At 44.4% G+C, this 27,617-nt stretch overlaps 1 protein-coding gene across 1 annotated transcript in view; it reads left to right on the top strand.

Moving 5' to 3' along the window:
• CCDC6 (coiled-coil domain containing 6) overlaps positions 1-27,617 on the top strand; it is a 107,011-nt gene that overhangs the window by 70,805 nt on the left and 8,589 nt on the right. Inside the window, exons 4-7 of the mRNA XM_026504260.4 lie at positions 11,851-11,954; positions 13,780-13,940; positions 19,246-19,402; positions 22,046-22,146. Of these exons, the coding sequence (XP_026360045.1) occupies positions 11,851-11,954; positions 13,780-13,940; positions 19,246-19,402; positions 22,046-22,146 (523 nt within the window). The remainder of the gene's footprint in view (positions 1-11,850; positions 11,955-13,779; positions 13,941-19,245; positions 19,403-22,045; positions 22,147-27,617) is intronic.

Raw genomic sequence — 27,617 nt, forward strand, 5'->3', positions numbered from 1 at the left:
GTGCCCTTGAGCGAGCCGGAGGTGGGGAGTAGGGTGGGGCAGGGGGTGGGGAGAGGGACAGAGAAGGAGAGAATCTCGAGCAGACTCCTCACTGAGTGCAGAGCCGACTATGGGGCTTGATCTCACGACCCTGAGGTTATGACCGTATCCGAAACCAATTGAGCCACACAGGTCCCCCTCATGTACAATTTTTCATGTGGATATATGTTTTCATTTTTCTTAGACATATATCTAGGAGTGCATTTGCTGGATTACATGGTAACTCCATGTTTACCTTTTGGGGGAGATTGCTAGACTGTTTATCTTGTTTTTCTTTCTTTAAAGACTTTATTTATTTATTTATTTATTTTAAGAGTGATATTGTGTGAGCTGGGAGGGGAGGGGCAGAGGACAGGGAGAGAAGCAGACTCCGTGCTGAGTCACTGTAGGTCTCAATCCCAAAACCCTAAGACCATGACCTGAGCCGAAACCATGAGTCAGACGCTCAACTGACCGAGCCACCCAGGTGCCCCTAGACTGTTTTTCAAAGTGGATGTACCATATTGATTAAAGCCATCTTGGTAAATGTGAAGTGATATCTCATTGTGGTTTTGTATTTCCCCGATGGCTAAATGATTTTGAGAATCTTTTAGGTGCTACTTGGCATTTTTATATCTTTTTTAAAAAGTCTATTCTAGGGGCGCCTGGGTGGCGCAGTCGTTAAGCGTCTGCCTTCGGCTCAGGGCGTGATCCTGGTGTTCCCGGATCGAGTCCCACATCGGGCTCCTGCGCTGGGAAACTGCTTCTTGCTCTCCCACTCTCCCTGCTTGTGTTCCCTCTCTCGCTGGCTGTCAAATAAATAAATAAAAAATCTTTAAAAAAAAATAAAAAGTCTATTCCAGATCATTTTATTATTGAATTGTAAGAGTTCCTTATATATTCTAGATAAAATCCCCTTATTGGATATATCATTTGCAACTCAGATGCCAGGAGGCCCTCACTGTAGACTAGGATTAGTCTAGTCAGCATAACTTTAGTGTTGTTACGGGGTTTTTTTCTTTTTTTTAACTGGTGGTCACTGCCTGCAAAACCCTTACTTGAAAATTTTTGTTCAGACATGGTCATTGTTAGTCTCTTATTTGGTATTCACATTTTCTTACATGACAGTAAGAACATTTAGAACTTGGAATAGTCTCTTAGTGTCAAGAAATCTTGACCTTGAATGTTTTCTCCCAACCAGGAAGGATTTTTCTTACTTCTCTGGAGAAGGATAACTAGCATTAAAAGGCAGGCAGAACTAGCTTATTTATTAAGTGAAGTTTCAAGTCAGCAGCTGTGGAAGGCCCTCTGTGCACTTGGCTAGAAAACTGGGAAAGGAGGAGACAGTGGCCGTGAGCAGGTGGACTAGGCACTTAGCCATCGTTAGGAAGTACAGCAGGAAAAAGTGGAATGGATTAATGGGGAATCAGTGCCATAATTCAGCTAACACTCGCATCACGAACAGGGTCACCTGCCACATACCAGACGCCCTTCCTCTGTTCTCTAGCTGGCCCAACGAGTGTGGTCTTCTCTGTTATTTCTGGAATTTGGGGTGTCTTCTTTTATCTGAGATAACCCCAGCTCCCAGAAGCAGAGACACCCTTGTCTAAAGTTGGATTCAGAATTGGATTCAGAGTTTCATTCATTAGCATCCATTTACAAATGACAGTATCTTAGCCTACGTAGCATGGGAAAACCCTTCCTTGGGTTCAGGTCTTCCTTCCGTCTGAATAACCCATATGACATCAGGCAAACAATTTGAGCTCTTTTGTGAAACAGACCTGAATACCTCATTTGTAGCTTTGTTGAGAGGATTACTCTTGCATCCTGCCTCTCCTCACACTCCATGCATAGCCGAGGTCTTTCATCCTCCTCTCAGAATTGTTCCAGTGTGGACAAGGGAGAAGTTAACATGGCAACCCAGGACACCGATGTGTTTGTAACCGTACATGTGACGGGGACAAGTTTCCTAAAACAGCGTGTCTTGCGCTTTGCACTGATTTTTCTATTGAATTCGGTTTCATTTTTAGCAAAATGTAGGTCACAACGGACTCATTTCACAATCTAGTAACGGTGCACGACCTGCAGTTGGAAAACCATGCTGTGCTGTGCGCCGTGCTCCCCTGCCCCGATCGGCACGGATCCGTTTCTCCAGGCAGGCAGGGCTGTGTGCTGTCAAGTATTTACATAACGATCGTACTGCTCCCCTAACACTTGCTACACAAACGGCAATTAGCAAACTATTAAACCAAGTGTTTCTTCCCTATAAATTTTCTAATAAGTTAAAGGAGGAAAGGCACAATGTTGACCTTACCACCAAGTCCCGGTGACTCACATCTAGTAAGCTCTCCAAAAATTGTAGCTGCTTCTGTTAATAATGAAAGTTTCCATCTAATTTCTATGGGACTTTGTCCTACCTGTTTTCCAGGAAAATGAGCATGCATATTATCTGAGCCTCAAATGTCTCACCACCTTCCTTGACCTGGTCTCTTCAACTGATGAATTAATTAGTATGTGCTCACATGTCCTCTGTGACCCAGCCCCTTTGGCTTTCTGTTGTGCCCATGCCACAGTTAGCACATTCGTATGGCACAGAGCCTGCATTCATTCAGTTCAGGTGCCTGCTGTCTGCACAAACTGCTAAGAAAGGTGATGTTAGGTGCCTGGCCTCATGGAGCCTGGTCTGGTCCGGGAAGGCCAGTGGATCTGTGGACAGTGAGGAGGGACGCTGTGTGCATGGCTGTGGTGTAGGGGAGCAGTGACACCCCTGCAGCAGCCCCTCCACCCCACCCCACGGGAGATGCCCTGAAGCTCCTTGGCCCCTGGTTTAATTGTTAATTGACTCACATGATTGGATAGATCTAAGTCCAGCCTTGTTGCAGTGGAGCAGGGATGGGAGGAGACGAACGGGAGCGAGGACATGCAGTAAAAAGTGGGTGCAGGCCCCGCATGGAACAGAGATGCTAGAAATGGAACAAAGCTGGTGAAGAAGATGTGAAGTTGAACCCCTCCTCTGTTCCTGGGCAAGGAGAGAGAAGGGTGGCGGTGGTGTGTCTTTATGGTGACTTTGAAGGCGTAAGCTTGTCTCGCCTAATGTAGGCCTCCGTGCTAATCAGTGCTGGGTGCTTACTTTAGGCCACCTTGCCACGTCAGGTGACTGCAGAGGCCTGACAAGACCCCAGCTTCAGGAGCATTGCAGAGGTGACACCCACTTACCCCGGTGTCTCTCACCCTTTGTGACTGTAGCAAATCACAGGGTTGGGGTTTAGAGTCATGTCCTTCCAGCCTTAGGACAAGATTTAATTTTGTTTTTTTTAGTACTTGAAACAAGGAAACATTTAATATATTTTAAATGCTATTAAGAAGAAAAGGTTTTAGGTTTCCAGCTTTCAGAACAGTTGTTCGTAGTTCAGGATACAAGATGGCCTTTCTACCTTACTTGTGAACACGGTAATTCGTTCAGAATACAAACCAGTTTTGCATCTTTGGTTGATCTTTTTAATTGCTTTGGAACAATGTATTTTTAAAGTTCACAGGGAGTGTGGCTCTACTGGGTTTTGTTATAGTTCCATGCTGCCTGCTGCCCTTGCAGGGTCTGTCAGTGAGGACCCTGCCACAGTGGCTCTGGGGGTCCCTGCTGGCTTCCGTGTGCCATTTGCCCCAAAGAACAACCATGTGACTGGAGGGTTCACTTTCATTAAGGAGATAAAATTTAGTGACCACTGCATGCTTTGAAATTTGATTTCAAATGCTAATCTCAAATTATGGAAATCTTGGGAGTTTTTAATTAAATGTTTATATTATAAAAGTGATCCATTGCTGTATCAAGAAAACTTGGAAAACAGAGACAGAGAAGTATAGAAATGAAAAAAAATTACCTAGTCTACAATCCACCCCCCCAAACAACTGCTATTCATACTTTTTATTTTCCCCCTTTTCCTCTTTCTTCTTCTTTTTTTAAACAGTAGGGTACTATAATTTGCTGCCTGCTTTTAATTTTTTTTAAAGTAAAACACCCTAACCTATGACATGTACGCAAGCTGCATCGGGGCCCAGCCAGACATGCTAATCACAGTAATTCCTGAAGTCTGCTCCGTGGCAATTTGATTGTAGCAAATCTTGAGGATGTTTGGGTTGCTTGAGAAGCTTGGGTACAAGCATCTTACCAACTGCTTATTTGGGAAAGGTAGGGAAAAGCCTCAGAGCATAGCTGGAACAGGCGCGGGATTTTGTGCCTTGGAAGTGGGCAAGCTGGGGGCTATCCTCACACTCAAAGGAAGCTTGAGCAGGCTCTTTTCAGCCGATTGGTTTCGTAATCCCTAAGCTGTCGGGTGTCATGAAGCCTGCTGAGAGGTCCGCACTCCAGAGCTGGGAAGGTATACTCTGAGCTCTGTCAGGGACGCAGGTAAGTCAGTCTCTCTACAGGATGTGGGGGAAAAATCCCTCAGAATTCCTTCGCTAGATCTCCTTTCAGTGAAGTAGAGAAACTCCCCGTGTTCCATCTAGTCAGACTTTATTTTGAAGCATCAGATAACACTTGTCACGTGGACCAGTCGGGGCAGATGATGTTACATAACGGCAGGGAAAAAAATTCAAAATATGTTTCCTGTGTCAAGAAAGGGACACCTCATCACAACCCAGCAGGGTGTGTTTCTGGTCATGCCCTGGAGGTAAAGATTTTGCCTGTTAAATTGAAGGCCACTGGTATGCTACAGTAGGGGAACTAAAATCCAGAGATACTGTGCTCAGACTTTGGGTTGCTTGTGATTTTGAAATGCATGAAATCTGTTTCTTTGTGGCCAGAACAATAATTTAGTTGATGGCATAAGAAAGGGCATTCTCCTTAGCTAAACATGCATGGCTAATGAATGAATGGCTAAGTAAATCCAACATCTTTGTGTAAGGAAGTGGGATGGATGTGGTAATGATTTATCACAGAAACTTCCATTTTGGAGAAAGCCTATCAAGAGAAGGTTCCCTAATGTTATTTCTTAAAGAAGCTCATTTTAGATAATGGACTGGTGGTAGCCGCTGACGTGGTAGTGTACCCACAAATATCATTGATGGGGCTTCTTTCCCATGGACTTCTCCACAGCACGCTTGATGTAGCAAAAGAATGTACACCCCATTCCACTGATGATACTTATTTGATAAAAGTCCCCTAGAATTATGAACCCACTATGCAAATTTATATACTATTATGCCAATGTTCAATGATGAAAACTTAAGTCCAGAAACTATATAAATCTGAGGAATTACATGTGCTTTTTTCATAAAAGTCCTTCGTTTCTCAACATCACTGAACAAAAACAAAATTTATTGAACTGGTAATTAATGACATAATGTCATTTTCGCATGTTAATATTGATGGAATATTGATTTGTCCTGAAGTTATGTTCACTTCAAAGAACAAGTCTAACTTTTATACACAATCTTTGAGAAAAAATATTCGAAAACTGTGGTAAAGAAGGCTGACTCTGGTTTATCTGGAAAATTCTGAGAGTATTTCAAATAGCTAACATTTTATCCTCTGAGAGTTTATTGGCTATGTATGTGTAAATTAACATCCTGAATTAATGGATGTACTGTTACATTGTATTGGGAAATTGTCAGTTGTTAAAATTAGATGTCTTTAAACTTTTTGTTAGAAAAATAGTAAATGTTCGATAAAAGAATTGGGTGGGGGCAGGAAAAGGCAAGAAGATAAATTATCACCAATATTCCTTTTACCCAGAGAGCAACCCTAATTATCTTGCTATGTAGTTCTTTATAATTTTTTTTACATCTTTTTCCTTTTTTCCTCTATCAGTATATTTCTGATGTACATAGATAAATTTTTCACCTATAATTGTTGACTTCTTGGACTTGAAGGTGAACATCCTTTCTCTCCTTTACTCTTGTTCTTCATTGACAAACTTGTGTTGGCTCTTTCTGTGCTTAGCATTGCATGAGCAGTGGTGATGACCTAGAACTTGGTTTTAATTTTGAAACCGGCTGCAGCTTGGTTAATCAGATAGGTACCTCAGGGGCTCTGTGGTCTGTGAACACCTGTCTTAACTCATCTGTAATACAAATTGGCTGTTTGATTTCTTTAAAAATTTTTCTTTTTTTTCCCAGAAGGCAAGGGTCAGATGTCTTCCAGCCTAGGAGGAGAATTGTCAGGGCTGAGCAAAATTCCACTGATTGCCTGAGCAGACACCTACAGAAGCATCAACTTTTGAACAACTCTGTGTCTGTTGCTTTAATTGGTGAATAAGGCTTTGCCATGGAGCAAGGACCGCGATGCATTGTACCTAGCTCTTTTCATGTCCGTTGCTCATGATCTATTTTCATAGCCCCCGCTTCCCCCATGAGTCCTGTTCTTTCCTATGGATATGTAAAGCCCTGATTGATTCAGATATATTGGCAAAGTAGGCTGGAATGAGTTTAAGATCTTTTACTGGCCCCACTCTTATTGTAGAAACAAAAACTGTCTTATCCCATTTGGGCTGCTAGAACAACATAAAGTGGCTTATAAACAGAAATTTTTTCTCACTTCTCATGGTTCTGGAGGTTGGAATTCTAAGATCCATGTGGCAGTGTGATGGAGTTCTGATGAGGGGGCTCTCCTCCAGGTTGCAGACTGCTGACCTCTCCTCCTGTCTTCCTGTGGGGAGAGCAGATAGCAGCAAGCTCTCTTGTGACTCTTAGAAAGGACAGGAATCCTGTCACCACAGGGACCCCCGACCTCATGATATCAGTTAAACCTAATTACCTCCCAAAGGCCCCACCTCTAAATGCCAACACACTGGGGGTTAGGGCTTCAACATAGGAATTTTGGGGGGACACATTCAACCATTGTAAAAGTGTTCATTTTTCTGTCTGTACTTTAGTCATTTTCTCAATATTGTGCTTTTACTTCCCCAGGTATTCTGCTGTATCTCCAGGGTAACCACTTTGAACATCTAATGGTGTTACATAACAAATTGATAGGAAATTGGGCTAAACTATTGATAGCCTTCAGATACTACCTAACCTGGAAGGTTTTGGGGGATTGTCATGTTAATCCCTAGCACCTACTTATTTTCTTAGGATTAATCTCTTTCTCTTAGGAAAAAAAATCTAGCCAACTAAGAGTTTGGTTAATGTAGGTCTTAGAGGACTCTGATTTCTTTTTTAAACATTGGGTACTGTCCTTACATCATCACCATCTAAGTGCCCTCTACTGTGTGTTGTAACAACCTTTGTGTCTGTGTTCTGTTTTTACGGTAGCCCTTATTTCATGGGCTTTTCCCTCTCTTTTATTATCTTGGATTAGTTTTAAGGGGCTGCCTGCCAAAATTTGTTTTTTAAACCATAGGTTTGGGGTTCAAAATATATTTTCCCATAGAAGCGGAGCATCTGGGTGGCTCAGTCGTTAAGCGTCCAACCCTTAATTTCGTCTCAAGTCATGATCTCAGGGTCCTGGGATCAAGCCCTGCTTTGGGCTCTGCACTCAACTGGGAGTCTGCTTGAGGATTTTCTCTCTCTCTCCCTCTCCCTCTGCCTCTCCACCCCACTCATAGGCACTCTCTCAAATAAGTCTTAAAAAAATATATATATGTATATATAAAATACACACACACAACCATGGAAACAGTGATCATATGATTAGACTAAAACTTTTCAATGTAGATTGAAAAAATTCACTAAAACCTTCCAAAATTCTGTAGTTGAGCACAGTGGTGAGGCTGAAGTTCTCATCAGGTTTTTTGGCCAACCATTTCTTTCCCACACCTTTGCCTCCAGCCCAGTGTCCCAGTTCTCTTTTATTATTTATTTATTTATTTCCTAATTTTTAAAAAAGATTTTATTTATTTATTTGACAGAGAGATAGCCAGTGAGAGGGGGAACATAAGCAGGGGGAGTGGGAGAGGGAGAAGCAGGCACCCAGCGGAGGAGTCTGACGCAGGGCTCAATCCCAGAACGCCGGAATCACGCCCTGAGCTGAAGGCAGACGCTTAACGACTGAGCCATCCAGGTGCCCCCCCCCCCCCCCCCCCGTTCTCTTTAAATGGGAAAATGCTACAGGGAGAAAGAAGTGTGGTGGTGCTGGGAGCCATCTCTCAGCTACCCCCCACCTTTGGCTTTCTTGGTGATGGGTCAGTATCTGCCCGCTGAGAAGATAGAGCTGGGAGGGGCTGTGAAGTCAAATGAACCCGCTAGATTTTTATGCACTAAGTTTATCTACTGAAGTTTCCGTATTTATTTTGGGAACATAATAAGAACTCCTGGTCTGACATTAATTAACTTGCAATGGGAAGGAGAGCTACTGAAGAGAAGAAGAAAAGAATTTGGCAGTCCATTGAACTGACTTAATTATGAAGCAGTCTTTCAAGTGAATACTATACAAGGCAGTGATATCCATTGGTGCTGGGTGCTCGCAGAATAATCAGTCAGAAGGGACTTGGGTTCAGGGCACCTGCGGGGCTCGGTTGTCCAGCTTGAGCCCCAAGTTGGGCTCTGCAGTCAGTGTGGAGTCTGCTTGTCCTCTCTCACCTGCTCTGCCCCTCCACCTGCGGGCTTGTGTGTGCGTGTGTGCTCTCTCTCAAATAAATAAATAAGGTCTTTGGTCGGGGGTGGGGAGAAGGGGCTTGGGTTCGCCTGAGAATTTGATGTTGGCGATAGGTGTGTGGGGTGCCTGTTGCACGAACACTGAATGAGAAGAGCTATCAGATATTATTAGGAAGGAGATGGGGAGAGTATGACAGAGAGAGACCAGCATAATGAATGCAGTGTGTCACTGGGCTGAAGTTTCCATTGCCAAGAATTTCTGACTTACTGCTCTGTGAACTCAACATAAACTGTCAGATTCAAGGATTGTCTGATATCAGGACAATGTAAGCACGGAAAATACTTCTGTTTGAGTCGGCAGAGCTGGTGTGTGTGCTTTAGCTCTAAATATAGAGGTTGTGGAATTAGACGGGCAAGCGATGGAGGGGCAACTCGGATAAAGAACTCAAGGGGGAATTATAGTCATAATCATAATGTCATTTCCTCCAGCTTCTTTGCCCTTTAGTGTCAATGAGAACTCCTTGATGATGCAGAAAAGTTGAGATTTTAAATTTTTTTAGTATTTATTTATGTTTAGAAAAATTGAGATTTTCGGGATGCCTGGGTGGCTCAGTTGGTTAAGTGCCTGCCTTCGGCTCAGGCTCCCTGCTCAGCGGGGAGCCTGCTTCTCTCTCTGCCTGCTGCTCTCCCTGCTTGTGCGCTCTCTCTGACAAATAAATAAAAAAATCTTTTTTAAAAAATTTAAAAAAAAAGAAAAATTGAGATTTTTAAGACTGAAAAAATAACACAGGAACTCCACGCTTTCTAAGGACTCTGGGGCACTGCCAGCCTGCGGAATGAAACCCCCACGTCTGAGCCGCTGGGCTGGGGATCCTGTGCTGTCGGCCTCACAGGAATAGGTTAGCAGAGCGTTGGTCCAGCAGTGGTTCACTGAAGTGGGCAGTGAATTGATAGCTTGTAGTTCTACCAATAGGTGCCACAAAGAACCTGGGATTCACGTGCATTTTCAATCCATTTCTCCTGCTCTCTTACCTGTTTGGCATCGTCTCAGACTCCCCAAGCCACCCCCTGCTCTGCTGCTCCTAAGAATTGTTGGCTCACAAACCACAGCATAATTTACCCTATATCCTGCTTTTTCTGCAAGATGCGTGTACTTGCTGGTTGGAGGGGACCCAGCTCTTTGGCCACCGTGGTGATAGCATTCCCATCTTGGTGGTATCGCTTTGCCAGAGTCACACCATCTTCCAGACCAGTGTCCCCTCAGCTCTAAAATGAAAGGGTGGGCTTAGATGGTTCTCTTGCTGCTTCACACTCTAAGGATCTGGGCCTCCGCTAGCTCAGACTGAAGACAGCTGCCTTCCTAAGGCTGACCGAGAAGGACAGAGTGGCTAGTCCTGGAGGGCACTGCACAAGTCAGGGAGGCCAGGCTGCTCATTCAGTAGATGAGGACCTGCTCATAGCCACGTGCCTTGTAAGGTACACATGGGTAGAGACAGCTTTGTCTTGATTTTTGCTTTCCAGAGTTATTGATTAGCATTATGCATGATTACCCTAAAATCAGAAGCAATTGGGCATAAGTTTACTAGGCATGCCTACTGTGAAATGATGCCTTGCTTGAATTTTTAACTTGCCCGCCAAGTACTCTCTATAATGCTTTTAGTTAAACAGGGGAGCAGGATCCTTAAAGGGTAAATGCCTTGGAATTTTGTTTCTTTAAAAAAATGGCTGTGAATTGCACTTCAAAGCTAAGCATGTGGTCAGCGCAGAGCATCCCACAGTTTACCAGGAGCTCTGAGAGCTGTTCCAGAGTTTCTCCTCCTTGCTGCAGGTAGGAAGTGTCTGACATTCCAAGAGCATTTGCATGGTAGCATGGTCCCAGCTCCCCCGCACAGAATGCTTCCCACTTGTTCTGAATCCCCACCGCCCTCCCCACCCCCGTGCAGGGAAAGTATTTCCAAGCTGTGTTTTCATTTGACCATGTGATCTTGGCTTATTCACTGTTAATAAGGTCTGCTTTGGTTGCTTTAAAAGACTGCAGTTTATACATAGTACTGGTCTCATCTTACTGTATATGCAGGGATCTTTTTTTTTTTCTTTTTAAGATTTATTTATCTTAGAGAGAGCAGAGGGAATGGCAGATGGAGAGGGAGACAAGCAGACTTCCCACTGAACAGGGAACCCAATGAAGGGCTCGATTCCAGGACCCTGAGATCATGACCTGAGCTGAAATCAAGAGCTGGCCGCTTAACTGACTGAGCCACCCAGGCGCCCCTATACAGGGATCTTTGATCAGTGAGGAGCTTGCCTCTGTGACCTGCTAAGGAAATCTTTGTAGCTGTGCAATCAAAAATAATTTGTTGACTCAGTGATTGAAAAGGTGAGTTGCTATTAGACAGCATAGAAGCAGTACCATAACCTTTCTCTCTTTAAAAAAAAAAATTCTGTTAAAAATTATTTAATATCTCACATAGAGAAGTACAAAGAATGATATAACACATTCCCTCTGCACGTTGCTGTGAAATTGATCATTGCACTTTCTGTCCCTCCTGCCAGCCCTCTTTTTCTTCATATCTCTTTCACTCTCCACCAAAGTGTAAAATTTATTTCATTTACTGTCTTGACCCCACTATAAAATGTCAGTGTCACGAGGGCAGAAAATTCTGACTTTTTGGTTCCCTGCTACACCCCTCTTAGCCAGTGGCTGGCATTGTTCGCAGTATTTGCATATGGCCCAATATTGATTGATTAAGTGAGTTTTCAAGAAGAAAGAGTGCATTTTGGGGCTTCCTTTGCAACTGCATACTTTCCTCCAAATCAAACCTTCCTCTTCCCTGCCTCTTCAGAGGTAACTAGTATCGTGCACCCCTTAATCAGTATGGAGAATTGTCTTCAGGTGTTGAGTTATTTATATAAATTATAACCTTTCTGGTTTAGCCCTGAACTACATGCAGCACTAGTTGGGGGACAAACCCGGATAAGTCCTGGTATGAGTGGTAAGCTGAGCTCCCCTGAACCCTCTTTAAGGAAGACTTTCCATGTGCCTTGAATAAAAGCTGAAACAAGCAGTGTGATTCATGTGCCAGACAGCAATTAAGCTTTACCATCAAAGAATGAACCTGTCTCAGTTTTCTCAATTAAAGTTTAAGAACTAGATGCACTTCCATGTGTCTGTGCCAGGAAATTGGCCATTTCTTTGCAGTTTTCTCTAAGTAAGGGGGTCCTAATGGTCCAATCAAAAAATCTCATTAACAAAGTGTAAATGGCTTACTATTCTGAGTGAAACTTTTTTCCTTCCTTTAGTTGAGACGAGAGAAGATCGACCTTGAAAATACTTTGGAACAAGAACAAGAAGCGCTAGTTAATCGTCTCTGGAAAAGGATGGACAAACTTGAAGCTGAAAAGCGGTTTGTTTGGTCTTGCTGTTCAGTGTGGGGCATGTGCACGGCCCAGGGCGCTGCTCTGGGCGTGGGTGACGAATAAGAAACGGGCGTTTTAATTCCTTGGGTGATGCACATCTTTTTAATTTGCCAGACCAAAAATATGTTGAAAGCCTTCTGAACTCTTCTCACGTTGGTCACGTCTTTATATTTCTGTCTTCTAGTCCTGGTAAAGTTTCCTTTCATTTGGAACAGAGGCTATGAAGAAATTAGTCAAAGTGCTATTTGTTCACCTTTAAATTGTTCGGGAACGATCGTTGCAATTTCAGCTTTTTACCTTATTGAACTGGCTTCCCGGGTTTTCTCAAGTGCTTACGATGTGTACTGTGCACGGTTAATTATTACACATCTCTAGGATGTACTTCATCAGAAAGGCTGAGTTTTTAATAGGAAAATTATTATCTCTTGACTTGAAAACTTACTATAAATACTTGTCCATTGTTAAGGTTAGGAATCGTTGTGCTCAATGTATGTACATGGATGTAAATGTCATTCAACAGCAGACATTTCTTGACCCCTTCGTGCCCTAATTTTTAAGTGCTGCATACGTAGGGGTGACGGAGCAGGACTTGAAGAATGGCAGGGGGATTCTGTATGTGGGATGTGTCTGCATGGCTATAGAAAGGGAGTTTTTAAAAATGTTCATTAATCTGCTTCACTAGGATCTTCTGTTTACTAACCAGAGCCCTTTTGCCGTAAGTATTTGGTGTGGATGAACATCCATAAGTTATTTTGAGTTCATCTCTAAATTTGCCATCTGTAGTCCTATCACAGGCTTTAAGAAAAGTGAAAATTAGAGCTGTGTCTCTAGGGAAATATTCAAGTCATGTTTGAGTCGTCCATGTTTTCATTATTGTAGTGGTACTAATAAATTGAATTAATGAAAAGGTATTTAATATAATAAATGCAGGGACCATTACAATATTTAACATACCAGTTTTCTCAACAAGGGCAGGCCTGAAGGTGATTCACGATTTGCATTTGGGCAAACTTAAAGGTAAAAAGTTAAAAGCCAAACCAAACCAAGATTCTAGCAGCTTATGAAAGAGGACATAGAGGTCCACTGCCCGTCTGTCTTCCCTTGCAGAACGCAGTGGGAGGGTTTACATATGTAAGTACCAACATATTGTGTTAAACAACGTGAAGTTATCATTTGGTCGGTGAAAAGCTGTTGAATATTCACGTTCCTTGTGCCTCAAGAAGAGAAGAAGACCACCAATTACTAACCCAGTGATTATGGTTTGGTTTTGTTCTTTATCTTTTTACCTGTGCTCTGACCAGAAGCAAAGGGCCTTCGGCCCACTTTGCCCCACTCTCAGGATTGGTTTTTCAGGAGGGAATTTTAGAAGTGGAGTGTGTGTGGTGTCATCTTCCAAGGGGTCCCTAGTGCGTGGTTCCGGAAGCGTTGAGAGTGAAATTTCTTTAGTATCTCCGTTCCCGCAAGCAGACGTGATGCACTGAGTCAGCAGAGAATTCTGAGTGCCTACTGTATGCCAGGCCTAATAATCAGTAGCAAATGCTGGAGGCTTCTTCACTAGTGCTTAATCACCAGCGGTCGTGTAAAAGAAAAAAAAGAGAGTGGGTCCTTCAGCTCTGCCCTTTGACCTTGACCTGGATACTAGGTAAGGGAGACCAGAAGTGGATATAAAATGGGCAGAGCCTGAGTTCGACAACCCTGTAATTCCGGTGATTCGCCGGAGCTTGCTATGAAAACAAACCCTCCAGCTAGTATGTTGTTTTGTCTTTTAAGGCAAACTGTTTTTCATTGTTGGAATTTTTCTTTTCACGGAAGAATCCTGCAGGAGAAATTAGACCAGCCGGTCTCTGCTCCCCCGTCGCCTAGAGACATCTCCATGGAGATAGACTCCCCAGAAAACATGATGCGCCACATCAGGTTTTTAAAGAATGAAGTGGAGAGGCTGAAGAAGCAGCTGAGAGCCGCTCAGTTACAGCGTATGTAGCCGCTGCTTTCCCTGGTCCTCTGTGCACAATTAACCCGTTTACCAAGCACCGGCTTTTACCAGTATTTACCATTGAACTTGCATAGATCAGATCCATCCTGTGTTTCATTACCAATACATGCATATAGAAATCTTTCTATCATCCTGGAATGGATTATTTTTGAAAGTATTACAGTAGGACAGGCAGATAGTTTAGAATACTTCTGGAAAGTCAAATAATTTCGGGAGGGTCCAGAATCGGGTACTGTTTTTATTCTTCTCCTTGTGTTCCTCTCTAAGACTGTAGTAACAGATGTACTTTCAGGGGATTAAGGCAGAGAATAGAGTGTTTATCATCCTTACTACTAAATTTTAGCCTCAGCTAACATTTATTCATTGTACTTGAAGAATAAATGCTTTAAAAATGTATCCTTATTGTTTGAGAAAATATCCAGATATTGAGTTGGAAATCAGAGGAACTAGATTTCTGAGCACCTGATGAGGTCACACTGTGCATTTGCTTGGGTCTTTCCTGTTTCTGCGTGCAGCCCGCTTAGATGCATTTGGGTGGACAGTGCCGTGCTCGGTGTGCAAGGCAGAGCGGCTCTCCCTCTCGCCCCCGACCCCCAGCCGCCCGTTTCTCACAGTTAGACATTTTTTACCTATTCTTCCAGATACATATATGTGTCTGTATAAACTTATTTTATTCTAAAAGCAGCACAGCGAACACACTCTTTTGTATTTTTCTATTTTTACTTACTGTATCTTGTAAGTTTTTCCTTGCCAATACATGTAGAGAGCTGTCTGATTCCCTTTTTAAAAGGCTGCTTGGTATTCGGTTCTATGGATACGCTAGCGCCTTCTTATCCATGCAGCTCTGCTTTCCATAGTGTCAGCCTGGTCGGGAGGCGGGTGAGCCTCCTGCCTTCTCAGAAGGGCAGTAGAGGCCTGATGCTAGGTCATGATGCCTGTGCCGTTCCCCTCACTTCATCTCCTCATGTAGACATTGTATCATGTCCCATCATCACAAGGAGGCTGAGTACAGCACAGTGAGATATTTTGCGAGTGTTGGGGCGGGGAAGACCTTCCTCTGCCCTTCAGGGTTCTTCTGGCTGGACTTAGAATCAAACTGACAGGAGACAGATTAACAGGAGAAAATCAAATTTAATATCATATGTATGGGGACTCCACATAGACACGGAAATTCCAAGGACCATCAAGCAACAGGAAGCTTATCTGAGCTAAAGATAGGGGTGGGGGTCTGAGGATACAAAGGGAAACAGACCAGGAGCAGGAAGGTGAGAGGAGATGTTGAGAAAACAAAGGTTGCCCTATTATGTAGATACATATCCTAGATAAAGAAGAATCTCTGTTAATAGTTCTCTTCCTGATAAAGGCAGGCAGTTGAGGGGGAGTAAAGAGCTTTTCCTGAATCTTCTGGATGTGGATTGCTTTGACCTCAAAATACTGTTCCTGCCCAAGTGGTGTATCTTGGAGTGGCCTGCCCTGGGCCCCTACAAGAGAGACTAGACCACTTCATATAACTTTTATTACACTGTATTGTTATAAGTGTTCTACTTTATTATTACTTCGTTAACCTCTTACTGTGCCTGATTTAGAAATTAAACTTTATCACAGGTGTGCGTATTTAGGAAAAAACATAGTATATTCAGAGTTTGGGGTCACCCTTAGTTTCAGGCATCCACTGAGGGTCTTAGAACCCATCGTCCCTGGATGCTGTACATCATAATTTATTTAACTAGTCCCATACCTACGGACCTGTTGTGGTTGTCCTGCTGCGACCACAGTGAACATCTGTGTCCCCACATTTGACGCCTGAACACCTTCAGGATAAACTCCAGAAGTGGATTGACGGAGTCCAGTGAATGTGCGTTTAAAGTTTTGGTGATTCTTACGTTTATGTTTTCTTCTCTAAAGTTCATTGCAAGTTCTAATCCAGTAGTGCATCTGGGTTGGTGACTCAGGAATCCTTGGAACCTGGAAGAAATAGTGTTAGTTTCCTCTTGTTCCTGTAACAAATGACAGCAACCTTAGTTGCTTAAAGCAACACAGATGTATTATAGTTCTGGAGGTCTGCGGTCCAAAATAGGTCTCAATGGGCTGAAATCAAGGTGTCAGCAGGGCTGGGTTCTTGTAAGAGGCTCTAAGGGAGACTGTTTCCTTGCTTTTTCCAGCGTGTAGAGGCTGCCTGCGTGTTTTGGCTCATAGCCCCTTCCCTGCTTTGGCAGCACTCCTGCCTGCATCCACGGGGGCATCTTTTCGCTCTGACCCCCTGCCTCCTTCTTAGGAGACCCTGCAGTGACATTTGTCCAGCCAGATAACCCAGGATAAATTCCCATCTCAAGGTCCTTAACTTAATCTGCAAAGCCCCTTTTGCCGAGTGAGGTAACAATGTCACAGGCCTCAGGGATTAGGATGTGGACATCTTTGAGGGTCCATTATTCTGTCTAATCTCATATGGTTTCTGGGCTAACTCTAGGAGGAGAAACCGGTCCTCCGTTTTTGTTTTTGTTTTTTAATACAAGGAATTTTGATGTGTACCTTGGGTTGAGAACCATGACATATGTTTTATGAAAGCAAATCAGTGAGTTCTCAAATACTAGATATTATAGGATATTTTTGGGGTTTTTGGTGTGCTGGACAGACAGAGGTCTTGTCACGCCTTTCTGAACTCCTTTTAGTGCCGTCAGCTTATAGTTTTCTTTCTCGTGCCCCAGACAAAATCTTCAGAAGAAATTGAGGAAGTCTTTTTCATTCCCTTTACTTTCTTCCTGTGGCACTATTTGGTCTTTGAAGGGACTACAGATGCAAACAGAGGCATCCTTGAGTGCCATTGCAATTTTGTGAGGGCAGAGAAAGCTGCATGGAAGGAGGAGCACGTGGCCCCCAGCTGAGGTCAGGTAGCCGCCCTCCCTGGGCTGCTGCTGGATATTTGGCTCCTCACCCTCCAGGTCTGTCTGTATCAGAACTTGAACCCGTCTCCCAGTAGGTCTCAGCTTGGGAATGAACATAAGAATCCCTTGGGGACTGTTCAGTATACCAGTGGAGAGGCTTCGTCCACGGGATTCTGATCTGTTTGGGGTGGGGTCTGGGCACCAGCGTTTTCTAACCGTAAACTTGGGATGTAAAATGTACAGGCCACCTTTGGATCATATGAGACCTACCTGTTTGGAGTCTGTCTGGCAGTCACCCTCTGTTGATGCCGTCTTTGACCAAGTGTTCCAAGATGGCTGAAGATGGCGGAAGCATCCTAAGTCTTAGGGAGCTCTGTGTGAGAGAAGGTGGCAGGGTGCTCATGGGAGTACATCCAGTCTTGAAATCAAGTGTGGTGATGTGCCAGCAGAGGGCACCCAAGCAGTACCGCCGTGTCAGCCATCTGAGGCTGGTCTGTGACACCCAGAGGTGTTGGGCCTGGTGCCTTCTCTGTCCTCTAGCTTCTGGGTTAACTGCCCAGATGCCAGGAAAGCCCTCCAGCCATCACGCCTGCTGACTCATGTTCTTGTGTATAGATTATTGTTTAAGGATTCCCCTGCTGATTCCCCAGAAGCTAAAGGATTGCATCTGAAAGACAGTGTTTTCTCTTAAATGATTGTTGTTGAAGCCTCAGAAATCCATAGTTCTCTGAAGCTTTCCTATTTCTGGAAAAGAAAGGCAGCTTGCTCCAATAGCCACCCCTCTTGTTCTAGAAACAATAATACTCCAAGGGGCCAATGTAATGCTTCCTGTAGAGCTAGTGAAAAATTCTGCAGGCTTGCATATTTGGGATGAAATAATTTAAATCGTTTATATTAAAAGTGCGCTTTGTAAATATTTTCCCAGCATGCCTTCAATTAAAGAGATTTTTGCATCTGGATTAGACAGCAGGGTTTCTGGTTATATTGAAAACAACTGAGGGATTTAGTGTTTGGTACACATAATAGTGTTTAATAACTTAGTGTTTTTTGGTATTTTTATTTGAATTTCTAAAATAAGGGTATTCAGGAGATTTTATATATTCTGTGATGATGCTGTCTTGGAAATCATTGAATACCTATCAAAAGTCATTATTTGCTAAAACACTAGACCTTCGTAGAGGTGCTTAAAACTGAAACTAATTGGGTGGATTTAGGAGTTGAACTGGGGTCACTCTGTGGGAAAGAAGTGATCGGTGTGGAATTCTACTCCTTCCTTCCTTCTTAAAAGAATTCGGAGTGGGCTAATAATACGGAGCAGTAACCCGTAGGACTCTCTTTTAAACATGATCGTGACCACTTATAGCTATTTTTCAGAAAAGAGAAGTAGATGGAGGGTTTACTTTTCCCAAGTTCATTGGCTGAGAAGGGGGGGGAAAGGAAGGAAGAAAGAAGATGGGCAGATACTGAATTTTATATAAAGATTATCTTGGTGACTTCACATATTCTGTCAGAGGTAAACCAGCAAAGGGGCCAGGCGGGAGCAAGTTTTACCAGTCACTGGAATGGTGCCAGAAGGTACCCCACAGTCCTGCACAGAGTCCCCTCAGAAGGGCAAGAGTTGTGAAAGCTCCAGGGAACTGGGCACAGGGAGATTCTAGAGCCTCATGAAGATGTCAGTCCCACATTTCAGATTCCCGTAGAGCGAATGTGCTGGGCTCAGCTGGTTCCAGCGTCTCTCCCTGAGGCTAGTCAGCGCTGGCCCAGGAAACCAGTGCTGTGCCAGAGGCCTCGTCATGTGGGGCCGCTTCTGAGGAGCAGGTGTTGTCACGAGCAAGACTCCATCCCTGGAGCCCAGCCGCGTACGGGTCTTTACCTGCCGTCTGACTCAGAGAGAGGCTGTGCCTGAGTCAGGGAGCTCGAGTCTCCCAGACACACCAGAAGTTGGACCGGACATACTCACCTCCAGTTGTTTACGGCCTCAGTTTCCATTTTTACAAACGGAACGCTAACTCACGGGGTGCGTTCTAGCACGCTGGGCCGCGCTGGTGTGAGGGCAGCCCGGGGCTGAACCGACTCCCTGGCTGGGCCCCCCCTGCAGCTCCAGCAGCGAGGCGGGCTCCGGGGGCTGCGACCCCAGCATTTCCTCTGACGCATGCGTCACTTTAGAAGGTGCCTCAGTGGGAGCGAAGGTACCTAACGTCCCAGTGCAATGCCGCTTGTTGTATTTGTTTGTAAATGCAGGTCGTTGGTAGACTTGGGTACGTGGGGTAACCTCTAAATCCAGGTCTCCTCGCGTGTGGGAGGACCACAGTCTTTGGGGCGCAGGAGCCAGGCGGCAGTCGGAGCTCGGATTCGAGCACGGTTGCACGAAGCATGGTTTGACTGAGCGTTCCGGCCTTTCAGATTCGGAGAAAATGGCGCAGTACCTGGAGGAGGAGCGCCACATGCGGGAGGAGAACCTGCGGCTGCAGCGAAAGCTGCAGCGAGAGATGGAGAGAAGGGAAGCCCTGTGTCGGCAGCTGTCCGAGAGCGAGTCCAGCCTGGAAATGGACGACGAAAGGTGTGTGCGCGGCCTGGGGGCCTCGTGAGAGCCAAACGCGGCCGGGCTCCAAGAGGCGTCCCTTCACATCGGTGGAAGGACGCGGCGCCGGCGCTCGGCGGGGTGATGGCGAGCCCCCCCGCGCGGCAGTCGGTGCTGAGCATAGGCGGAAAGGAGGAGGCAGGCCGTTTTCCCGAAGCGCAAAGAGACCGGGAAGAAGTTGCCTTTCCATAATTAGTGGTCGAGCGAGATGGAGGGTTACGTGTGGAGAGTTTGCCTGGTGGTTGCGTTTGTCTCGTCCTGCACTGTGTCTGTTTTAAGTGTGGGAGCGTCCTACGCCCTAGATGTGGGTGGGCAAGCTTCCTGCGCCTGAGGAAGCCCACGTGTGCCTGGAGCGGGGGGAGGGTGTGGGAGGCACAGGCCTTGCCGTAGCAGCTTGGAAACGTCTGGGTCTTATTGTAGCTACTTAAAAAACTAAAACCAGAGCATCCCATTTATCTGCTCAAGCATCTGTCAAACCCGCTCGTTGTCCCACCGAGAAACGAGCTGAAATACGAGGGTCATCTACGGTTAACTAGAGGAAACGGCCCCAGCATTTCTCTCGTCCACAGTCTCCCCCGCTCCCCCGCCAGCCCCGTACTTGGGAGAGAGGGGATTGTTAGGATAAGCAGCAAATCCAATTTGAAAAAATCGTTCAGTGAGCAGAGAAACCAAGCAGTGGGGAAATTGGGCTTTCTCTGAACCAGATCGTTTCTGCAAGGGAAATTCTCTGTTCCGGATCAGGGTTGTCTTGGCCTTATGTCTTGGTGTCTGAGTCTGAGCGGTGAGACCGAGCTTCCCTGAGCGTCCCCTCCAGCGGGACTGGGCAGTCAGTGTCTGAGTCCAGGGTCTGCTCATGACCGCGATGAATCATATTGACTGCTGTCACCAAAACACATGAGAATCACTTCCTTTCTCTTTCTGTAACTGGATAGATCCCGAGGCTTATTAACAAAACTTTTATCAATTTGCCATAGACAGTGGTAATACCATTTTAAGGTCTATATTTTTGTAATAAAAAACTTACAAAAACAGAATAATGGGGTGTCATATTTAGATCTGTGTATATGCTTTCTCATTGAAAAGAATAAAGATTATTCTTAAAAGTTTATATCATAAAACTATGATCCTTACCTTGAATTTCACTGATTTCTTTCCGACAGTGTTCCCATCTCTCTGAAATCCTTGGCCTCTGAAAGCCATTTGACTAAAAACATCAGCTAGAATACCAAATAACTATTTTATTAACTACCTTAAGACACGGAGCAGACCAGTGATTAACACTATACCGTGCCCTGTCCTTGATTTTGAGTAGGACACACTCTGAGGGACAGGATCTTCCAACCATGGTAAATGCTGAAGCTACTTCAGCCTTCTAGATAAATATGTATATACATTTTTTTCCAGAACTGGTGTTTATTCCAGATTTGCCTTATCTTTCGTAGGTCACATTATCCCAGCTAGGGTACTGCTGCCCAACAAAGACTTCTCTCCCTGTTAGGAATGATGACGTCACATTTGGGAGAAACAAAATCATGGGAAACTTAAGATGTCTAGAAGTGTGTTTATTCCTTAAAGAGCAAGAGGCGGTTTTCGCGGCCTCGCGGTCCTGTAGGGTAGAGTGAGGCCCTGGTGCTGCCGTGGGGGCTGCTCTCGAGGGCAGGCAGCGTTAGCCGTGGGTGTCTCCTTGACAGCTGCCTGGCAGATTTGGGAGCCTGGTCTTCTTTGAGCCCAGTGACCCAGCACGGAAACGGCTGTGTTAACGTTCTTCTCGCAAACTGTTGGATAGTCAGGGCCGAGGTCTTCCCTGGGGTAGAGGGGCCTTCACACGCGGCTGTTCCTTCCTTTGGCTGCGAGGCCTGTGAAGTCTCTCAAGCAGAGATTTCTCCTTGTCAGCATTCTGTGCTCGTTCACAGAGTAAAGGCTGACATTCCTGATGATCAGGCCTGAGTCTCCTCAGGTCTGATGTGACTTCCACGTTCAGGAAGAAGTCCCAGCCGGCGTGGTGTGGCCAGGTGGGACTGCAGTAGGTGTGGGTGCTGGTCTTTTGCTATGCTGTAGTGTGTGGCTGTTGTTAAGCCAGGCTTACTTGTAAATGATTGACCTCCAGTTCACGGGAAATACCGTTACCTTTACGCTTTAATTTTATTTTTTAATTTATTTTTAATTAATGTATTTTTTCCATTACCTTTAAGCTTTAATTTGATGATATAAATCTTAAAGGGCTTGATTGGGTTTGAGTTTCAAATAACAATTTAAATGCAGCCATCAAAATATGTATGTGTATAACCCTTGGGACAGTGGAGGTAGATTTCTACATAGCTGTTGTATGATGAAGAAAAGCCCAGCCCTCTCTGTTGTATGACACAGCTCTGTTAGTAGGCCTCCTCCTGGAGCTAGGACATTCCAGATTTCCCTAACCTGTACCCCTAGGGAGAGGGGCTTGCCAAGCAGTGGAGTCTTGTGACCCCTGAGTCTGCTTTATACATTTCTCCTAGCTGTAGCATTGTGCTCTAAATATCCCAGAGTTTGACCTCAAGATATGAACCCCAAACATTATGTCATAGGAGCTCTCTTAAGAACTATTGAAACACACTCTGATACTTTCTACCCCCCTCCTCTTAGGTATTTTAACGAGATGTCTGCACAAGGATTAAGACCTCGCACTGTGTCCAGCCCGATCCCTTACACACCTTCTCCAAGTTCAAGCAGGCCTATATCACCGGGTGAGTACACGTTCTCAGTTGCTTCTGTGAATGATTCCTGGTACATTTAATAGGCAGCCCCAAAGATGTTCCCTTCTAGCATATAAAGATCTTGTAAACAGAGGGAGAACAGTCATGTGTTTTTCAGAAACATCAAAAACAAATCACTATCAAGACTGAGTTTTAGCCTGAAATTTTTAAGCACAAATGTTACAGTGCCAGCTGGTGTTTTTTAATTTTTTGTTGTTGAAAGGAATTTAACTCTAAAGACTGTCTTTCGCTGATTTTAAATGCCAGCTGATTGACCAAGCCTTGGACAGATGTCTCAGATGGATCGTAACACATCCTCTGTGGGTTCTATTACGATGTTCTACATACATCATTGCATTTGTACCCTCAGAATAATTAATGTAGGCATCATTTTCCCCATGTTATAACATTGAGGAAGCAGTGATTCAGAAGTTCAGGGGCTCTTGGGCACAGGTCCAGGAAGTGGCGAGGCGGGACGGGTCTTGCTTCCCACGCCTGTGTTTCTGGAGCACAAGCTGCCTTCTGAGATTCCTGGTGACGGGTGAGCAGGGCTGGGCCCTAGTAGGCAGGCCCTGCAAGAAGAAACTGGCCTTGCTTTTGGCTTTGCTCCTGCATCTGGCTTTGCTCCTCAGAAGCCTTTCCCTCAAAGGCGTGCTTGTCTTATTCTGACCCGAAAACTCCCTCCCCCCCAGGGTCTCTGGCTCAGAACCAGCACAGCGTGGGGCTTTCAGGCCAGGAGGGCAAGTAAATGATCCAGCAAGGAAGAAAGAGGAAGCAGGGGCGGGGGACTGGCCCGCGGAGTGGAGGGAGGAAAGAAAAGGTAGCAAGCCAAAGGATCGAATCTTGTGACTAAAGGGACAAGTCTGAGTTTCTTGTGCTTGCTGGTAAACAGATTTTACACAGAGCTGGGGAGAAAGAGTGGGGGGGCAGGTTTTGGGGGGTGAGGGGTGGAGTTTCACAGCAGAATAAAGTGAGGTACCTGCTTGGAAGGGTGGCGGCAGGAAAGGCTTTGTGGGTTTGGAGAGTAGAACAGCTGCTTGTTAGGGGCCCTCTCTCTTGGTCTGTTGTAACCGTGGACAGTGAGGAATGCCCTTCAGGTGGTCGAGGGGAAATGCTGCGGCAGTGCACGGTGCCGCAGACCCACTGAGGTTAGGCTCCTGCCCGGTGCTTTGCTGCTGTGATCTATCTTTCTTTCTTTCTTTTCTCCCTTTCTTCCCTTTCTTTCTTTCTTTTTTTTTTAAGAGGAGAAATCAAAAGACAATCCAGCACAAACCGTGGCAACTTCTGTCCAGTTTGGGCAGGGCAGAGAGGAGCTGTTTGCAAACAAAAGGGCTTCGTGTCCTGGATTAGTACATGACCATCTCCCCTTGTTCTTGCCCCAAGGATGCTCTGGAGTCTATGTCTCCTGGTCTCTGGTGGCCTTTAAATCTCTCCGAAAGCTCTCCTTCCTTGCTGCCTCTCAGTTTCCCCCAAATAGCACTTGGGTTTCATTACCAGGATAAAGGTCTTGTTTGCCTTCTGATTATTGACGTAAAAGGAAGGCATGCATTAGGAAGAAGCAATATGGAGGGTGGCTTTTATAGTTGATGGTGATGCTGATTCATATTCAGTATAATTTAGCCTTCTGTTTGATTTATTTAAACCTAAAGCAATCCTTAGAGGCATGTATTTTCCAATTCATTAAGTCTAATGTTGTGGTCATTGAAGGAAAAAGCAAAAGTCGGACCTTGGTTGGGAATATTAACTTCTATTTGTAACATATTCTACAGGAAGATCTTACTCTGTGTACATAATTTGGGCTCGCACTGCACCCGTCCCTGTATCGGGGACTTGCCTGTATAGACGAGCCATTTGCTTTTCCTTAAACTAAGTAATAAGTAACACCTAGAATTTTTTTTTTTCTTTCAGCCAGCCTGAGTGGGAAGAACATTTGTGTCTTATTTTAAGTTCTATAATATCGAAGTAGATTTTATCTCCTATTTGGCAGCAGAATTACTCCTAATCTAGTCCCTCGCAGTCCTATACATAGTACATCAGCAAAACCTGAATTTTCAAATTTGCTTTTCAATTTAGTTTTTATTGGAAGAAGTTGTGGTGCTCAGTATTAAGAATATATGATCATTTTCTTAGTGGGATTATGTTGCTTATATATATATAGTTTTCATTTCCATTTTAATCATTTTGGTGCATTTCTTCCCTTACCATTTCTGATTAACATTGGCAGTGTTGCATTTCATCAAGTTGTTGAAATACTTTAAGTTCTCGTTCAGTTTGATTGAAAGATATATTTCCTAGAACTTATCAAAGATCCTCTCTTAATAGTGTATGGACTTATATATGTGGATTACATATGGGGAGAATATTACTGGTCAACGGTTATCTTTCAGGTTGTCCATTACTTTAAGCCACCTAACATCAAGACGCTCCCAGCTAGCATATTTTGGCGTGCCTGAATCTCAGATGGGCAATAACGAAGCTTGAAAACGGGTCTCACTAGCAACAAGCATACCCACTGCCCAGATCTTGGTTTCTCATTCTGTTCTCCAGTGAAAAGAACTGGGAACTCCTTGGAGAAATGGATGTTTCTAGGGCTTGGAGCAGGGAATGTACAGGATGAACCTGGAAAATCTGGTAATGCTGCAAAGTAAGGAGGTGCTCAGAAAACAGCAAGATGAAGGTATGGGAAAGAGACACAGGGGCCAACCGAAAGAGCTCCCAAAGGCCAAAGCTGGAGTAATGTGAGCAACAGAAGAATAATGTCCTATTAGATTACAACCCAAACATAAATATCCAGGAGTTCCTACTAATATAGATAAGTGACGGAATAAATAAACAAGGGAGAAGAGACAAATCTGTCCTTTGAAAGAATTCCAGATAACTTAGTGGATATTCTGCTCTCAAGGAAGTAGAAATAACTCTTCACTCTTTAAATGTGGGCGTACATAGGGTCTTCCTTCCAAAGAATAAGTGTGGAAAAGGCAAAAAAAAGAGTAACTGCAATGGAGAAAGTTGACAAACATGGCCTCAGCCGGGCCATCAGGGTCCACGTCGACAGTGGGGAGCCATGTCAGTAGCACGTACCCTCGATATGATGAACATGGTACTTGTCCTCTGTGGAACTTCTTCCGAAAAACCCATAACCCCAGTCTAACCATGTGGAAAATGTCAGATGCCAACTGAGGGATAGTCTGTCTGCAGAATACCTGATCAATAGACCCCAAATGTGACAAGCTCATCAAAAACAAGGAAAATTGGGGAGCTGCCTCAGCCAAGAGGTGCCTAAGGACACCTGACAATTAAATATTAAGTGGCATTCAAATGGGATCCTGGAACAAAAAAGGGACATTAGGTAAAACTCCAGGGAATCCAGAAAAGTTTGGACTTGAGTTAATAATAATGTATCAGTATCAGTTTATTAGTTGTTTAAGATTTTATTTATGTATTTGACAGAGAGAGAGAGCATAAGCAGAGGGAGCAACAGGCAGAGGGAGAGGGAGAAGCAGGTTCCCTGCCAAGCAAGAAGCCCGACATGGGGCTCGATCCCAGGACACTGGGATCATGACCTGACCCCAAGGCAGACCCTTAACCGACTGAGCCCCCCAGTGCTCCTCAGTTTATTAGTTGCGACAAATGTATTATACTAGCATACGATGTTAATAATAGAGGAATCTGAGCATGGACCGTGTAGGAGCTATTACTTTTGCCACTTTTCTGTAAATGTAGCACTATTCTAAAATTAAAAGTTTATTTTTAAAGAAAGCCACAGAAGTAGGTGAGAGGACACCTAGTCCTTGTAGATGAAGGGAGCAGAGAAAAGCCCTCCTGTCTGATCCTGAAGCAACTGTGATATTTGGAGGTCACGTAGAGGAGGAAAACCTGGCAAAGGAGATCGGGAAGTAGCTACAAGGGGAGTAGAAGGAAAATTGGAATAGGGTCTCACTGAAGTTAAGACAAAGCCTTTCACCAAGAAGAGAGTGGTCAGCTTTGTCAGATGGTCTCCAAGGTCAGGTACAGTGAGGAATGGAGAACGGTTGTTGCAGCTGGCAGCACGGAAATACTGCCGACCTTGCAAGAGCAGTGCTGATGGAGTGATGGGGACTGAGCCGGATTAGGGAGACTTAAAGAGGAAATTGTGTCTACATTTGGAATTTTTAATTTTTGCAAAATAGTGGTCTTAGGAGTAACTTATAGAACTAAAATATCTTAAAATTATAATCTAAAATAAATAATCTTAAAAAGAAGAAAAGTTATCTGCCTTTAGTGTGGCTGTACATTTTTTTTTTTTTTTTCATTAGCAAAAAGATACTAAAGAGAATTTGGGGGCAATCAGAGGGTATAAGCAGAAATAGAGTCATCTGGAATCCTTCTATCCCAAGGTGGTGGTAATATTTCAGTGTTTTCAGGTGTCTCCTTTCCCCACCGTCCTGCAGTGTTCCTTTAGATGGCTGGTTTCATACAGATTTTACACTTTCATACTTGCTCCATTTTGTTTAGTGATTTTTGTCATGAATTGCTTTTAATTAATCATCTTTTAAAGTTGCAGCCTTGAGTTTGAGGACAGTGAAATAAGCCTTACATTTTCACTTTGGCTAATGCATTTCTATATGAGAGCAAGAGAAATTTATTACAGCCATAGCTTTGAAAAGCCGTAATGTTTGATTTATTAGTAGACTGGTGTTTGGGGTTTGGCATTTTCAACCTAGGTATTTTTGGATTCTCATCCTATATAGTATTTGTGGGCCAGAGGGTCAGACGCATGATGATTAGAACTTAAGTGAAAACAAGAAGTACTAAGACACAGTCTCTGGCCTCTAAGAGCTTATCATCAACATCAGGGCCTGGAGGAGGGTGTGGGGGGGGGCGGGAATACGAGAAACTCTTTACAAGAAACTTCACAAGGCCAAGCAAAATGAATTTTATGCAGAAGGTGAAGTAGCTGAACTGCAGGACATCCACTCTGTGGAGGGTTATATGCTGTATGATTTCATTTCTAGAACATTCTCAAAGTGACAACATTACAGTGACAGAGAACAGATCAGTGGGCGTAGGATGAGAGGGAAGGTGTAACTAGTGAAAGGAGTGACATGAGGGGGTTTCTTTGTGGTGATGGAGCAGTTTTGCAGCTGGTTTTGATGACAGTTACTCGAATCTACGCATGTGATCAGATTACTTTGAGCTGCGTACACACGTGCACACAGGAAGAGCACAGTAAACACGGATGAAGTCCAACTCCAGTCTGTGCCTTCGTCACTAGGAGGGGACCTGTGTCAGTCTCCCGGGGTTGATGCTGTGCTGTGCTTCTGGGAGAACAACGTTGGTGGAGGCTGGCTGCAGGGTCCACGGGAACCCTGTAGTGTGTTTGCAACTTCATGCGAGTCGTAAATGGTTTCAAAATAAAAAGTTATAATTGAAAAAAATCTAAATTGTTTAAGGAAAAGAGATTCAAAGAAGAGAGAGCTACC

The sequence above is a fragment of the Ursus arctos genome, unplaced genomic scaffold (genome assembly GCF_023065955.2).
Source record: "Ursus arctos isolate Adak ecotype North America unplaced genomic scaffold, UrsArc2.0 scaffold_7, whole genome shotgun sequence".
In the NCBI taxonomy this organism is placed as follows: Eukaryota; Metazoa; Chordata; class Mammalia; order Carnivora; family Ursidae; genus Ursus; species Ursus arctos.